The 17166-nt window shown below is 38.1% G+C and overlaps 1 protein-coding gene across 1 annotated transcript; it reads right to left on the bottom strand.

Annotated features, from left to right (window-relative positions):
* Positions 1 to 281: 281 nt before the first annotated feature.
* On the bottom strand, positions 282 to 16202 carry mbtps1 (membrane-bound transcription factor peptidase, site 1). Its single transcript, XM_051870683.1, is given in 23 exon segments — positions 282 to 994; positions 1111 to 1241; positions 1342 to 1468; positions 2821 to 2952; positions 3117 to 3257; positions 3377 to 3454; positions 3569 to 3693; positions 4385 to 4541; positions 4662 to 4777; positions 4918 to 5090; positions 5959 to 6147; positions 6268 to 6412; positions 6747 to 6908; positions 8277 to 8428; positions 9815 to 9917; positions 10016 to 10083; positions 10259 to 10375; positions 11023 to 11132; positions 11295 to 11405; positions 11516 to 11734; positions 14455 to 14626; positions 14628 to 14713; positions 15983 to 16202. Coding segments are annotated over 23 exon segments (3246 nt in total). The 3' UTR covers positions 282 to 782.
* Between the last annotated feature and the right edge of the window lie 964 nt (positions 16203 to 17166).

Genomic DNA, 17166 nt, shown 5'->3' with positions numbered 1-17166 from the left:
CTTCTGAGCAGAACAACGTTAAGGGAAACTAGCGGGCCACACAGTCACACCGTGACAGCTTCATCCATCTTATGCACATGTATCTTATGCAATCAAAGAACAAATAGCTTCATCCATCATGGAAAGTAGCAAAAGTAAACAGAACCGTTCCAAAGACACATTTACTTCTGACAGTTTACCTGAATCATCCCATCAAAAAAACAGGATGAAGACTGTTCTTTTCCATTCTAACCCTTATGTGAAGACTGTCATCTGGGATTTATTACAAAGACAGAGGCAGGTTTGCTTGCTTTATATCGGATAAGATATATTTAAAACATTGATAATTCCACACCAACAACAGTGAAATCATGATGGCTATTTACAAAAGATGTAAGCACACAACCGTTTTATAAAAAACACAGTCGGACAGAATACAAAAATGAGCACATGTGGAAAAGAGTCCTATATGTTGATCAAAAAAACTGAATGGCTGGTTTTGGTTGTCCAATTTGACATACAAAGCAAGGGTCAATAGTCAATTAATCATCATCAATAAATTAAAAAGGGAAACATTCCTCCATTTGGTCACTGAATTGAAAGGCATGTGTTGAATAAAGACAGGAGAGGGAACACTGATGTCCAAGCAAGGCCCTCATCTGGGCGCAGGTGGCTGGTTCATCTCAAGAATGTACAGACACAGCCCTTCAGAGTCTAACAATGTCATTATAACGGGGTTACGGCATCACACACACACACCGCAGGGAAGACTGTTCCCCATCAGTTTGTCCAGATGTGGCCGTTCATACGGTGGGGTTTTTGCCTGAGTGAGGGGTTTGTTGTTGCTGTTGTTGAAGGTAAAGCGGCCGTTTCACTCTGGGCTTCCTGCGCTTGGGTTTGCTCTTGGCCTTGGTCAACTGCACCACAAAGAAGGAAAGCACAACCATGGCACCAAGAAACGCAAACATCGGGATGGTCTGGCCCACCTCTTGATTATAGCGGCCAGGCATTATTCCTGAGGAAACACACAGACATGGATTACTGCACTGTTTTGTCTGAATTTTAAAGGCCTTATGCGGGTGATATCTGGTCGATTATTTCCTGAACACAAAGCAAATGTTCCTTCCTCACCTCCAGGGATGTCCCAGGCTCCACTTTCTCCAGGAGACAGGGGTCGAACCTGAGGCCGATATGGCCTTACATTAGGCAAAACAACCTTGTCCATGTCCACTGATAGTAGTTTCTGGTGCTTCCACAGATTGCTGAGAAAAAAAAACAAAAAACAAAACAAAAAACGAGTCAACAAACCTAGTCAGATGTGGTCCAAATTTAGATCTTTTTGCACTGGTCTTGTGTACTGACCTAGGAGCAGTCTCATTAAGTGGCTGGGGTTTAGCCCAAGACAGATGAGGGCATGCAGGTAGAGGACGAGGCTTGGGGTCACCTAGATGAGCCTCCAGTACTTTGGAGTAACGGTAGAGGTGATTACCTGCCAAAATAATAATAATAATAAATAAATAAATAAATAAATTTAATTGATAAAAATAAATAAAATAAAAATAAAATGCAAAAATGTCTTAAAACAATGAATTAAACATAAATAAAAATAATGAATTACAAACAAATAAAAAATATTAAATGCATAAATGAATTAACAAAAAATAAATAATATGATTAAAAAAAAGACAAAAAAAAATTAAATAAAAAAAAGAGAAATGACTAATGAATAAAATTAATGAATTATACACAAATGAATTAACAATAAAATAAAAATAGAAATGATTTAAAACAATTAAAAAATAAAAAATTCTAATTTATTCAAAATTTGAATAAACGAAAAAAAATTAACGACTTAAAATAAAAATAATGAAATGTAATGAATTACCAAAAAATTAATAAATATAAATAAATGATAGAAGTGATTTAAAAACAAAAATAAATAAAAATGAATAAATTAAATAAGTGAGAAAAATGACTATCTGAATGAAATAAAAATGAATTGATGCATAAAATAATGAATTAACTAAAAATAAATAGATTAAAATGAATTTAAAAATACATAAAAAATAAATATATAAATAAATTAATTAAAAACAAATGCAGTAAAAATTAAAAATAAGAATATACAGTATGCCACAAAAGTGAGTACACCCCTCACATTTCAGCAACCATTTTAGTATATCTTCTCAAGGGACAATACTATAGAAATGAAACTTGGATATATTTTAGAGTAGTCAATGTGCAGCTTGTATAGCAGTACAGATTTACTGTCCTCTGAAAATAACTCAACATACAGCCATTATTGTCTAAATAACTGGCAACAAAAGTGAGTACACCCTAAGTGATAACAGCTGTATGTCGTTTAACCATGCAAAGCCACATGTCCTATTCATCATGTTCATGTTTTTGTCTGCTTGACAGGACCATACAAATGTGTGGATTGTATTAGAGCAGTTAAAATTTGGTGCTTTGAGTACAATTCTCTCATACTGATCACTGGATGTTCAACATGGCACCTCATGGCAAAGAACTCTGAGGATTTGAGATGTTTTGATTTGACATGTTCACTTAGGGTGTACTCACTTTCGTTGCCAGTTATTTAGACAATAATGGCTGTATGTTGAGTTATTTTCAGAGGACAGTAAATCTGTACTGCTATACAAGCTGCACATTGACTACTCTAAAGTATATCCAATTTTCATTTCTATAGTATTGTCCCTTGAGAACATATAATAAAATGGCTGCTGAAATGTGAGGGGTATACTCACTTTTGTGAGATACTGTATAATGAATAAAAAATAATTTAAAAGTAATGAATTATAAATATATAATTAATATCACCTTCCAATCTCTGTGGTAATGGCCTGTCTGTGCCTGTAGGGGGAACCACTCTGTTTTTAGAGTGTGTGAGGCTGGGCGGAGTCATGGAATATGAAGTGTACTGCAGCAGAGCATCCAGCAGCCAAAAACAGTCTAAATGGGGAAAAGAGATCCCAAACACATGTAAATTAAATTAACAAGTCTAATAGTTTGATAGTTAGTGAGGCAAGGCTTTTAGAACTATGCCTGACAGACTTGTTTGCACAAAATGTGAGCTATATATTATATTATATTATATATATAAAAATGTCCATTACCTTTCTGTCTGTGACTGTCATCAATGCAGTTGGAGTCTCCGTAGAGCGCTATGCGACCTCCCCCCTCAGAGGGTGTTTGGTACAGTCCAAGCACAGGCACATTTTCCACCACTGCCGTCTCTTGTTTTAAGACTTCCAGACCTAGAAATTTGAGGATGTCAGATAATAACAAGACGATTAAGAAAACGAGGGAGCATTTAGCTGGTCTCCATGGATACAGCAGTGACGTGAGATGTATGATCACAGCAGGTGCTGTGTACCTTGATCCTTTAAGGTCTGAGCAATGACAATCCCATCCTCAGGAAAACGAGCAATGCTGCACCCAGAGGCATAATACACTGAAATGCGACAAGAGAGTATACATTATTGAAATCGAATTTAGGCAAACATTAAAACAATCTACTCAATATTGTGTCTTTAACAGGAATCTATGCAATGTTACAGCGTCTTACTGTCATGATCTGCCATTGTGAAGTCTCCCTCATACAGACCGTCACTGAAGGCCATACCCCACACTGAGATCAGGTCATTCAAGGCTGGCACGTTAGCGCCCCCTGTGTCTGGCATCCACCACTGCCTGCAAATTAAGTGTAATGCACATTTCAAAAGTTGCCTTTATTTAATAAAACATATTTGCCCTGAATTGGACACTTTACTAAGAGCCCCATTTAAAAATTATTTGTCAGATCCAATAATAGAAACCACACACTTTCAAATCCCCCAAATGGCATTAATTATGAATTAGGGCACTCAAATACCCTAATGGGAAGCACACTTTAAATTAGGACAAGAAAAACAAAGTAATTGGAAAATTAGACAAATGAAATAAAAATGTCAGGTGAAATCACAATTAGTGAAGTAATTGTCTAGTGAAACGCTGTTTGCATGAGCTAATTTTTTTTTCAATATACAGTTTAAGAACACACTGAAACATGAGATATTTTTATTTTTACCTAGAGACTTCACATAATTTTTAAATTAGGTTTCAGGATTAAAGCAATAACAAAAAGTTACAATATTAGAGAAACGTGTGTGTGTGTAATTATAAATGAAATAATAAACGAATGAAATATGAAATTCATTAATATTTACCATTTTCATTATAAAAGAAATAAAGTAAAAATAAGGCAAAGGAAGCAGAAGCATTTTCAGTAGTGGCATCAGGCTATTGGACCCCATTGAACATACATTGCAGTGGACTGATGAATATAGTGGACTGATAAAGAGACACACAAGAAAATTACTGTGTGCCTTGATGTCCTCAGTACCTGGTGTTCTCATCATAGAACTTGACTTTTCTCATGACTGATGTGTTGTACCAGTCACTGAAGACAATGAGAGACAGGCCATTATCTATGTCTCTCCTCAACTTAGAGATCTCCTCTGGAAAATACTCTTCCTCGCTGTCCACCATCAGCAAGGTCCCTATAAACACACAGAGACAGAGGTGACAGTTGATTTAAGCAGGTCTTATTCCATCACTACTTATTCCACAAAACCAATTCATCTTCAAGACAGAATCCTTAATACTGAATGAACACCTACCATACTGACTGGCATCAAAGCATGTGATTGGTGCACCCAAGACCTCAACAAAGTAGCCATTGCTGCGAAGGTGCTGATACATGTCTCTAAAGTTAGTGTGGATATGATCACCATTCCTGCAAAACAGAAGAAAAACCATGTAACCTACACCATAAATGAAAAATGGCACTAGAGACCAGCTATGAATTGCAACCCTCTACAGATTCTTTCCCATCAACTGACTGAATGTGGATTGTTTTTGGTGGTTGTGGCTCACCAGTCAAGCGGATCGTTCTTCATGCGCAGGTTGTCTCGGGGGAAGTAGCCAGGCGGGTAGCGCAAGTTGTGGTACTGATCCCACAGAATCCTCTTACTACGTGGAGGAGTGGGGACAATCTTTACCTTCACTGGTAGCTTCACTGTGGAGGTCATCTCACCACCTATTGCTGACTGGATGCAAACACATGGAAAACAGGTCATGATCTCAAATTACACTACTTGGAGCCAAAATGGAAGGATTTTATAAAACTTTTAAGAAGCCTGAAAGCCTTCTAAAGGCCCATTCACAAAAAAGAACTATAAAGAACAATAAAGATAACTATATTAGCATCAACACCAGCAGACGATATTGTTCTGTTTATTCTAAGCATGTGCTTTTAAATGCTCAAGCTCTTTAAAGCAGGATGGATTCTGATTGGCTGTCAATGTTTTCATTGTTCTAATAAAATCATTTTTCGATGCCGTTATCATTGGTTGAGGTGTGGACTCTGCTATTCTTTTATATTTAGAATGACTTTTAGGACTATATCTTTATTGTTATAGTTATTGTCCTTGGTGTGAATGGGCTTTAACACTTTGCCGCCACTATTTTTTTTTTTTTTTTAAAGTTTGCCAGTCATCACCAGCGTTTTTGATCAATTTCACAATTTCATGGCCCCCAGAATATTTTTTGTATGAATATCTGAACATGCAATATATCAAAAAGAACAGTAAGCAATGCTTCTATCGCTTGTTTCTGCTTTGCTTGTTTTTGGATCTGGAGATTCTGTATTCTTTCAGGAGATGCATAATAGCGTCCCCTATCATATAACAGTGAAAACACGGATTGCCGGAAAGTTCTGTCAATGGCAGGGAAGCTTTGTCATTAATGACAGAAAAGTCTGTCAATGGTGGGGAAAGAGTTCTTCTAAGAAGTGTAAAGTACCCAAACATTCATAAACCAATCAAATTATTTTGACAACACTTTCAAATAAAATTAAATCAGCATGTTGTACTACTTTACTGGAGATCTCAGGGCACTGAGAGTACTGTTACTCACGTCATTCTCTGCTGGCGAGGCCACTGTAACCATGACATGACCCTGAGCGATGCCTTCCCATGATGCAGCTTTCTTGGCCACAGATATAGAAACAGCCAGGTAACCGGCCCAAGGCCAGAGCACAGGCGAGTAAGATACCGCCACGTCCACATAATCCCCATTCTGAGGAAGGTAGGGCTGCCAGATGGGCTGTGAACATAAAACAGTGATTCTTCAAATGGGCCAAGAATATTTAAAACTACAATTGAATGTATAAAACATCATATCAGTTTACAATGAATTGCAGTCAGTCTCTTTATTATTGCCTACCTTGTCCACAATCCTTCCAGTCACGCCCATACCATTAAGAATGGTCACGTTGACAATTGTCGGCATGCTACCGTAGTAAATAGGCTGTGAGCAGTAGGGCCACATGTAAGGGCACTCGGTCAGATCTATGTAGCTCGGGCTCAGGCTAAAGAATAAAAACACCATTAGAAATTCGTTAGAGGACAATGACCTCACTGAGAGCCAGTGCAAGATAATGAACCTGGTCAAATCTACTCTGTAACCAGGCTGGAATGTAATTAAATCCGAACGAGGGTGCGACGGAGACGCCGGCTACATTTTAAATAGACCAATTTAGCATACATGAATAAGAAACTGAGCATCTGTGTGAGCAGAAAGCTAGAGAATGATGCTTCCCTCTTTTCTAAGTCACTTTGGATAAAAGCATCTACTAAATACATAAATGTAAATTTAAAGGCAAAGAGAAGAATGCAATATTTGTGCGTATGCAAGAGACATGCCTGGCTTGTGGCTTGTAGCTGTTAAGGATCTGGTAGGCTCTGAGTAAATCAAGTTTGCCATGGCCCTGCTCGAACATGTTGACACCTGGCAGCCTGCGTGCTGAGGCGATCAGGGCCTGCTTCATACTGGCTGGGTTCACCAACTCTCTGTTCAGCACAGTACTGGAAAGACAAAAGACAAATAAACATGTTTTAGTTAAATGGATGTGGCTTGATGGAATGTCATTTCAGTGCAACAGCAGGCTGAAGACTGGAAAACAGATTTAAAAGAAACACTAGCACATAGTGACTCCGAGGCCATAAAGCAAAGAGGTGGATGGGGTCAAGTACCTATGAGAGACTAATACAAATGAGAGCAATATATATGAAAGAGATAGAAAGGAAGGGAACTGAAGGAGGTAAAATGAAAACAGTATAAAGTGGGAACACCAACAAATTAGGTTAGCCATCACAGACTGAGAGGATGGACTACATCAAAAATACAGCAAAAGAAAGGGGATGTCATTCAATTCCCAGAGGAAAGTAAGATTGATTCCGTCAATTCATTTGTCTCTCGTTTTTCTTTTTTGCAGGCTGAATTTCCAATTTATTTTTTCCCCATAGGGCCATAGTAACAAAAAACAATTATGAAGAAAACCATAGGTTTAGAGTATCAATTTATTTTGTTCTACTTCATATCAGATGTAATATAGAGCAGTGCGTTTTATAGCGATAAATGTACAAAGTACAGATGAGCCTACTATCAATCACTATCAGCGCCCTGATAAAGTAGCAAACATATGCTTTATGCCAAAACCCTATTTTGAATCGCTGATGAATAGGGATTTAAATCATGTCTACACCTGACATAATGAAAGAGAATGCTGTTTTATTGAGTATATATCAAGGCCTAAAATTGAATACTGCTAGTTTAGGTGTTGATTATACATACACAATTGATCAAAAGTTTAGTGGCAAATTTTTATTATTTAAAAAATTAATACTTTTATTTAACAAGGACGCATTAAATTGATCAAAAGTGACAGTAAACACTTATAATATTACAAATAATTTCTATTTCAAACAAATGCTGTTCTGTTAGACTTTCTATTCATCAAAGAATCTTGAAAAAAAAAAAGAAAAAAAGATCAGTTTCCAAAAAAATATTAGGCAGCAACATTGGTTTTCAACATTGGTAAGAAATGTTTCATGAGCACCAAATTAGATTTCTGAAGGATCATGTGACACTGAAGACTGGAGTAATGAAGGAATAAATTTCATATATTAAAATAGAAAACAGTTATTTTGGTGGGCATAAGTCAAAAAATAAAAAATAAAAATCTTACTGACCCCAAACTTTTGAACAGCAGAGTAAGACAAACAGTTTAAATGCATGAAGAGAAGTGAAAATATGAAATAAACGTTTTTTTAATGGTCCAACAAAACCAAACAAAACGGACAGTAGTCTGAAAGAGAGTTTGTGAATATTAAATGCAAAGATTAATGCACAATAATTTAGTTTTATACTGTTTTTGTTCATCTGTGTCTCACCTGGCCAGCAGTGTGACAGCTCCAGCCACTACAGGTGATGCAACACTAGTGCCAGAAAGAGAACGACAGCCCTCCTTCAATCCTGAACCACGCACACCAGAGCCATACGTCACGATGTCAGGCTTCACCCTGCCATAGCCACCTGGCAGCTCCTGATCAACAGATAGCACAGGAAGCAAAACAGTGATTCAACTGAGCTGACAAGACAGACTGACAGATCCTGTGATGAGTGGGAATAAGAGGAACTGTATATGTGCCTGAGTGGAGTCAAAAAACTAGTCATACATGGCCAGCAATGGTGTACTTATTTATATGGCTCTAGTGATGTGTTAAACCCCAAATCGGGATTTCACTCTTACTAGCCTGACCAGCTCATTTTCAGGGCTGGGAGAATAAATTCATCTCGATTTGTGGACCGACCCTGAGCTTAGTTTTTAACAGCAGATGGCGCTCTAAGCTAGTTTTTTAACTGCACGCTCAAATGCTGATGAAGAAAAGCGCTCGTGCGTTCGGCTATGTACTTGCACCTCAGAATGCTTTTATGACGCGAGATTAATGTAAACAGCCCATTGCAAACACCCATGCAATTCGCTTCAACCTTTTCAAACTTTATAAATGATTATTTTATAGACGGTTCAAGTGGTGTGTGTAAGGAATTGGAAGAGAGCAGAGTACGGGTGTTTCTAAGCATGCAGTGCCATCTACTGTTAAAAACAAAGCTCAGAATCAATTCGAGAGAGCATCACGATGCATTCGGAAAATCTTAGAATCGATCCAGAATCATTTCTTGATTTGCAATTTAACAATTTATTGTCCCAGCCCTACTCATTTTGTGGGGTTTGAACATATCGTTATGATAAAATAAAACATTACAATGTTTTTAAATGCACTTATTTATTCAGACTTTCCTAAAGACATGTAAATAGACTAATTTCTAATTAGACACCATTTCCTGGTCTTACAACTTGAGATTTAAACTTCAGTAGTAAAACCAGCTAGTAATGATTCAATTTACAACTCGGATTAATTTGTTTTGCATCATTGCCTAAAATGCTCCTTGCACGACATTTTTCATATAAATTTTTACTAAAAATATCCATCTTTGTGTTAATAAATAAAAAAACAGTGTGAAAACATGCCTTTTTAACTACACTATTTAAAGTAGGCAAAATCTAAGTTTTATTTTATAGGTTTTTAGCTATATCCTCTAGTCCTACAGCAGGAGATTTAGTTTACAATTTAAATATCTTACTAACATATTACAACTATACAACTATGTACAACTATATCATAAATCTTCAACGCCGAAAGTTTCTCAAAAGGTGGAACAGAGGATTTTTTTAAGTGTATGTAAATCTCTTTAATTTACTCTCCTTCCTAAAGGGGAGACGTCCAGGAATCTCCAGCTTTGTCTAGCAGGAGGTGTCTGTCTGCCTATTTAAGGTCAGATCAAAACACAGACATGTTCTCACTGGCCTCTTAATGCAGCTGCACAGGAAATATGCAGTAATGCAAAATCAGCACAAGAAGGAACGCACCCATGTTGTCATGCCTCGGGATGAGAACCTGGCAATGTTGTCCTCAAAATCAATCCCTCCAACACCAATAACATCCATCTGATCTGCTGGATTGTTCAGAGTTCTGGAAGAAGGGGGAGAAAAAAAAAAAAAAAAATCAATACATATGTTGGGACTATTGGCCAAATCTAATATAGTTTGTCCTTGATTTACTCAACTTACCCGTAGAGAGGGCCATCATTGCCAATAGCAGATACCATAATCACCTTGTTGGCTGTGAGCTCCCAAACCTTATTAAACACAGACAAGTCATGCTTTTATTAGAGGACTACACTGCAGAGAGCATAAACCAAATTTAATCTACAGGGCAAAAGACACTGCACCTTTATTAAAATTGTTTGAAATGTTCCTCATTTGTGGGTCGCTTTGAATAAAAGCATCTGCTGAATGTCAATCTGCCCATACCTTGTCAACAAATGGATGGTCCATAAAGTCTGGTCCCCCTATACTGAGATTTAAGACATCTATCTTCTTCAGTATGGCATAGTTAAAGGCATCTAAAAACCAGGAGGTGTAGGACACCTAAGAAGAAAGAAATGAAGAATGCATAAGTGGAAGTGTGTAAAATCTTCTTAAATATATTATAAAATACAGAAATTGAAAACTGATGCCCATGTTATAGGACTGGGTGATATAGCTAAAAACATATAATATAATATAATATAATATAATATATACATAATTAATAAAATGTTTTGAAAGAAGTCTCTTACGTCCTACCAAGGCTGCATTTGATAAAAACAGTAATACTTATGAATATTTATGAAATACTATTTTAATACATTTTAAAATGTTAATTCCTGTGATGTCAAAGCTGAATTTTCAGCAGCGATTACTTCAGTCTTCAGTGTCACATGACCCTGCTGATTTGCTGCTCAAAAAACTGTTCTTATTATCATCACTGTAGAAAACAGTTGTGCTGCTTCATATTTGTGGAAACAGTGGTTGTGCTACTTTTTTTTTTTTTTTCCCAGGATCTTTGATGAATAGAAAGTTCAAAAGAACAGCTTTTATTTGAAATAAACTTTTGTTTCATTATAAACGTCTTTATTTTCACTTTCAATCAATTTAATGCATTTTTGGCTGGATAAAAGTATTACTTTCTTTCATTAATGACTTTTGAAAGTGGTTGCATGTATAGGCAAATGGGAGTGAATGTTGTTTGCTACCTGGTTATTAGTAAAAACTCTGAAGATATGAAGCTCAGAATCAGGAGCGAAGCCCTGGCACTCTCTCATGCTGGCAATAACCCCAGCCACAAAGGTACCATGTCCCAACCCTGAAGAAAGAATGTGAGACAGACAAAGATAAAAGACTGAGTCATGCATTTAATCTGAACAATTCATCTGGGTTGATTCATTCAGCTTCACTCAATAGCAAACCATGATTGATTAAACATGTTTAAATTTGTTTCATGACAGACACTGAGAACTTGTCTTACCATCATCCAGTGTTTTCTCATTGGTCCAGTTGGTTCTTTCCTTAACATTCTTAAAGTGAGGGTGCTTCTCACTCAACCCAGTGTCAAATACTGCTACCTTAACTCCAGAGCCTGTATATGAACACAAATAAACAGAAATGCAAGCTTTAACGCAAACCTGATCTTCAAAAGGAGTAGAACATTAATTACGGTAGAGCATCTTCACATTATTTCACACATACCAGTGTGTCCCATCTGCCAGAGCACATCTGCTTGCAGTATCTGAGCGACATGTCTGGGAATGGCCCGCAGAAGACGACGACTGGAGTGTCTTCCTGTGGCATGCCAGAATCCAGAGCCTAGAGACAGACTGGTCCTCCTAAGCGGCCTTGATGACTGCCAAGACTGCCACTTCTGCACCCAGCGTGTGTCATTGCACGGGGACGCCCCATCAGTGCCCGCTGAAAGAGAAAAGGAATGAGAAATTATTCTCAATGAATTATACTTCATCCAATTAGATTATTTTATTTGTGCCAAGGATATACTGCAGTATAAATGGTATTGAAGAACCTCTACTTGCATTCTTGCCATCTCATAGAATATGCCAAGTCACTCAGCCCTGAGGAGGAGGATTATTAAAAATGCTCACTTCAAATCTCGTCTTTCAATTTCTCTTGAATGATCATGCAATTTATCACTCTTTCAGGCCATTCCCCATTTAATCTTCATTTATAAGCGCACACATTTATTTCTCATAACTCAATAGCACATTTATGCCATCCCTGTAGACACAATCGCCCCAAACTAAAAAAAAATGCCCCTATTATAATGAATACTTCAAACATCACAATAAATCAGGGCTCATCTCAACAATGACTTTAGAAATTCAGCTTGTATCTCCCCTAGGGTTGTCAACAGTGCCGACTTCGGTACCAAGTCAGTACTGAAATATTAAAAATGTGATGCTTTGAGCGCTGTTGAGCGGATTCGTAAACACCTCTGATTGGCCATTGTGTTCACACGCTCAACATATAGGTCTGTGATTGGCTATAATGATCAATGCACAGTAGCGTTTGAAAGCACACAGAAGTGTTTGAAAGCATAGTGCTTAGTGAAGAGCGTCAAACATGTCTATTTACAACATGTTTTTGAAGCGTTGACCATTGTAGCCAAATCACAGACATATCTGTTTAGCAAGTGAACACAATGGCCAATCAGAGGCATTTAGGAAACCACTCAACAGCGCTCAAAGAGTCACATTTTTAAAATTTCAGTACCAACTTGGTACCGAAGTCGGTACTTTTGACAACACTAATCTTCCCTGCTAATATTTTATAAATATAATATACACTTTTAACAACATATGTCTTGTAAATGTACAAAAAAAAAATTAAAATGAATAATCTGAGGATAAGAATAGCATAGAATAATGTCAATTTTCAACCCATTCTAACTGCTTCTAAAATAATCTAGATAATTTAACCTTGGCAACATATTTAAATCAGCCAAATTCAACAACTATGGCCCAAAAATGACACTTCTAAAACTCTCTCACACTTACCCCAAGTCACTGGGCTATCCTTATTGTTAAACCCTGTAAATGGAGGTAAATATCACCAAAACTTGCACAGTATCAGATTCTAGATTTGTCTAACACCAATCTAACCACCCAGTATCAACATCTACACAATGATTAGCATTTTTATTGGCCCTCTGAATACCTTCCGGCGAGTCCAGAGACGAGTAACCGGTGCTTTCAGGAATACTCAAATGGGTTTTCAAACAGAGCAGAGATAATAACAGTGATCACCTTAACTCTTCTATGTAAAAGTGTCCTCATAAAAGGTTTAAAGCGTAAAAAAAAAAAAAAAAAAACCTCTCGTAAAGTGCGGGCACAGCGGTTGGAAAGGAATCGTAGGCGTTTAAGCATGGCTGAGTTGCAGGGCCAACCACTTTGACCAGCTCTGACATGTCAGTCTTCCTCTTTGGCTGATTACTGCTCATTAATTCCCCCTAGAGCTATACAGACAAGACTAGTGCATATACTATAATTATATAACATTTCAATCCCCCACTCGTGCTTTTGTAGAGCTGACCCAGACATCATTTAAATGATAATTACTTGCATATATGCTCTCAAACCGTGACCAGGGGTTATTCTTAGAGAAAGAGACCCAGCTAATAGCAGTTAATGATGTATTTTTGTTCTTATTACAGAAACCAAAGTGCCTCAAAGCTGCATTCTTGTTGTGAAAGAGTGAGATAAGCTAGCATGAAGGGGTGCAGACTGGTGAAGCCAGACTGAGCAGCTCCTTGAGTGTTATTCCAGAAACTAAATCAAAATAAATTTAAATAAATTATAAAAATAAATTTCAGTTATGTCAGCCATTACTCCAGTCTTCGGTGTCACATGATCCTTCAGAAATCATTCTAATATGCTGATTTGGTGCTCAAGAATCATTATTATCAACTAGTTAATATTGTTTCAGGATTCTTTGATAAATAGAATGTAAAAAAATCTGCATTTATCTGAAATATAATTTGTCTTTACTGTCACTTTTGATGAATTTAATGCATCTATGCTGAATAAAAGTATTAAATTCTTTCCAAATTCTTTTTTTACTGACAATACACTTTGAACAGTACAAACTTTTTTGGGAGGTTGATTGATGCTGCAAAATCTTATGCGTAAACATAAGCATTATACAGAAGCCATGCAGCTTGTTTAGGATGCTGTTAAAGGAAGACTGTGACAATGTTATTATACAGGAGCGGTGCTATTAAACCGTAATCACTCTCCCAGAGTTTCTCAACACTGACGGCAGATTTGCATGGAGGTGTGATTTCTTTTTGTATTCTAGTGTGCAAAGACAGAACATTCTTTCACCTCAAACACTTCTGAAAGCCATTTCCTCCACCCCATGCAGTAAATAAACACTTCCTATTCGGTTCACCCCCTGCTGATGACTTTCCTCCCTGCAGTCACCCCAGAGAGCTGGGAAAGAACAAATTGCATGTAACCTCTGTGATAGTGCACAGCACAGCAGGGTTCAAGTGTGACTAATAAAAACAGAACAGAACAATACCGTGTACTAGGAGTACTGCATTTTAGTAAAGGTATGATAGCAGTGTTATGTCCATGTTCTGAATGTCAGCATTATGAGGGTACAGCACTACTTACAGTCAGTCATTTTGAGGCTGCGGAGGACCATGCGCTGGGGCGTCACTCGTTTGATGTAGGGGTGGTCCTGCAGGGTGAGCAGGCTGCTGCGGACGTCCTGCCGGATCTCCACCACCTCAAAGTCACTGGGGTAATCGCTAGCAGGATTGTCCCTCCGTACGATGCGCCAGTTCACCTGCATCCACATCTCGCAAGGCGCTGCTGATGAAATCACTGCGCGCTTTAGCTGTGAAGTATCCATTAAATGCAACAATGTACTCTAGAAGAGAGAATAAAAGATACTGTAAAATCCCAAAGGATAAATGCACATGTACTAGGATTGTCAATAGTACCGACTTCGGTACCAAGTCGGTACTGAAATTTAGGAATGTGACGATACCAGCATCTTCCCCTAGCATTTTGAGTGGATTCTTAAACACCTCTGATTGGCCATTGTGTTCACGTGCTCAACAGATATGTCTGTGATTGGCTACAATGATCAACGCTTCAAAAACTTGTTGTAAATAGACATCTGTGATGCTCTTTACCAGCGAATCTGTATTCTTAATATATCCGCTAATAGACGGCTCCGCTGATAGACACCTGCTTTCAAACGCTCCCGTGTGTAGCTGTGTAAGCGCTCGATGAAGAGGTTAAAGACTTCTCCAATCATTTTGTCTGCTTAAATCCCGCCCCTTTCTTACAGTCACCAGCAAGCTCGCTTTCAGCTGATGTGCCTCCATCCAATCAACAACTGAATAAAACCAAGTCCCTGCCCTACATTTTTTTCCCTTTTTATTAATCAGTTTCACTCAATGGCTGAATCCCAAATGGCACCCTAAACCCTGACGGTCTTCCTCTGAGTCCGCACTTTCTTACAACGCCAGCAAGCTTGCATTCAGCTGATCTGCCTCCATCCAATCAACAACATCATTCAGCTGATCTGCCTCCATCCAATCAACAACAAGTCCACGGCACGCCTCACATTTTTTTTCCTTTTAATTAATTTGTTTCACTCAAATGTATGTCAAAATACAACAGAAAAAACATGACATTTTGTATGATGAACCACTTTAGGTCCAAAGTAAAATCAGCATCCTAAAACAAAAACCAGAATGAAGATGAATGCACTGCAGTTAGGAGAGAATATGCTTTGTTCAAAACTGTTAACATGAAACTTAATTAAAAGTGGAGCTATTGCAACATAAAATATCTTTGCCAATTCATAACTTTGGGTGAGGGAAGTGGGAATGAATTAAACATTAGAGGATGGCACAAAGGGCGCATTCACAGAGCAGTAATCAGGCCACTATAAATAACGTGTTACATTCTGGTCTTGTATACCCACATCCACACCACACCCAATGTAGTGAAATGTGTGCCCTTTGAAAACAACGCTGGATTCAGATTAAGTCTTAGGAATGTATTGCCAACACTCTGGGCTGGACGCCAGCAAACACAGAGAGCGGAGGGCACGATCTAGCCAATGAATGGACAGAGTCCTAACAGAGAGCTGCGGCACAGTGGAGTACAAAATGACATCACTTACCATGCTTGACCACTTTGGTAGAAAAGTCGACTTTCAGCATGACCTGTGAGCAGTTTGGGCTCAAGAGTGCATCAGCATTCAGATGAGGATGAAAGGGAGTTGAGAATGGTCCACCGTTTTCTTCTGTGCCCACCAAAGGCAATCGACCCCCTAAGGCGGCCACAAGCAAACACAGCCGTACGATCATGGTCCCTGTGGTCCGTTTCCGGTTATTACCCATCTAAAGATATAGGTGACTTCAAAGGTAACAAACGTGTATGGGTATTTGCAGTTTATGAAATAGTTTAGGTCCAGAACGCAGAGAAGCCTGAATAACACATGGCTTGGGTATTCATTTCTTTCTTCGTTTTCTCTCCATTGTGTGTTTGTGGTCCAGTGGAGGTGATCAGTGTGGCAGCCTGAGGATGAGGAGTGGGGCCATCTTCATGAAAAGGTAAAACACTACAGAAGATCAGGAGGGGTGTTCATCTGGTGATGGGCTTCCTCACAATGGCCATAGGTTTTCTATTCTTCCTGTAGAGAGGAGACAACACAATAGTTACATTTAGCAAGTTGCTGGAAAACAAATATCAAAGCTCAACATTCAGCCAATAATTATTCATCTCAATGAGGAGCTTACATAGTAAACAGTTATTTTAAACTGTAATAATATTGTTTTACTTTATTTCTGCTCAAATAAATGCAGCCTTGGTGAGCATAAGAGACTTTTGAACAGTAGTGTAGACACACAAATGAAAAGGACCATTCGTTTTAAAATCAAGTGTGCTCCAACAGTCTGTTTTAATTTCTGTTATAAATTACTCACCCTCATTTCGTTCCACACCCGTAAGACCTTCGTTCATCTTCGGAACACAAATGAAGATATTTTTGATGAAATCCGAGGGTATCTGATCCACACAGAGGCAGCAACGTCATTGCACCTTTTGTCGTCCAGAAAGGTAGTTGAAAACATGGTCAAAATAGTGCAGGCTTCCTTGTTTACGTCTAAACGCCAACTCAGTATTGGCCAAAGCTGATCACGTGAGCAGCAAGACGCATGCATGTGATGCGGACACAGGATCCGGCCAATAACGAGCCGGCATTCGGATGAAAACAGGGAAGCCTGCATTGAGTTTACTACATATGACAATGGTTCAAATTGTTGAATAAAGTCGTTATTTGTGTTTCGTTTTTTTGGGTGCACA

The sequence above is a fragment of the Ctenopharyngodon idella genome, chromosome 18, assembly GCF_019924925.1.
Source record: "Ctenopharyngodon idella isolate HZGC_01 chromosome 18, HZGC01, whole genome shotgun sequence".
NCBI classification, from domain to species: Eukaryota; Metazoa; Chordata; class Actinopteri; order Cypriniformes; family Xenocyprididae; genus Ctenopharyngodon; species Ctenopharyngodon idella.
The sequence above is the reverse complement of the archived record's forward strand: the minus strand, read 5'-3'. Positions and strand labels throughout refer to the sequence as shown.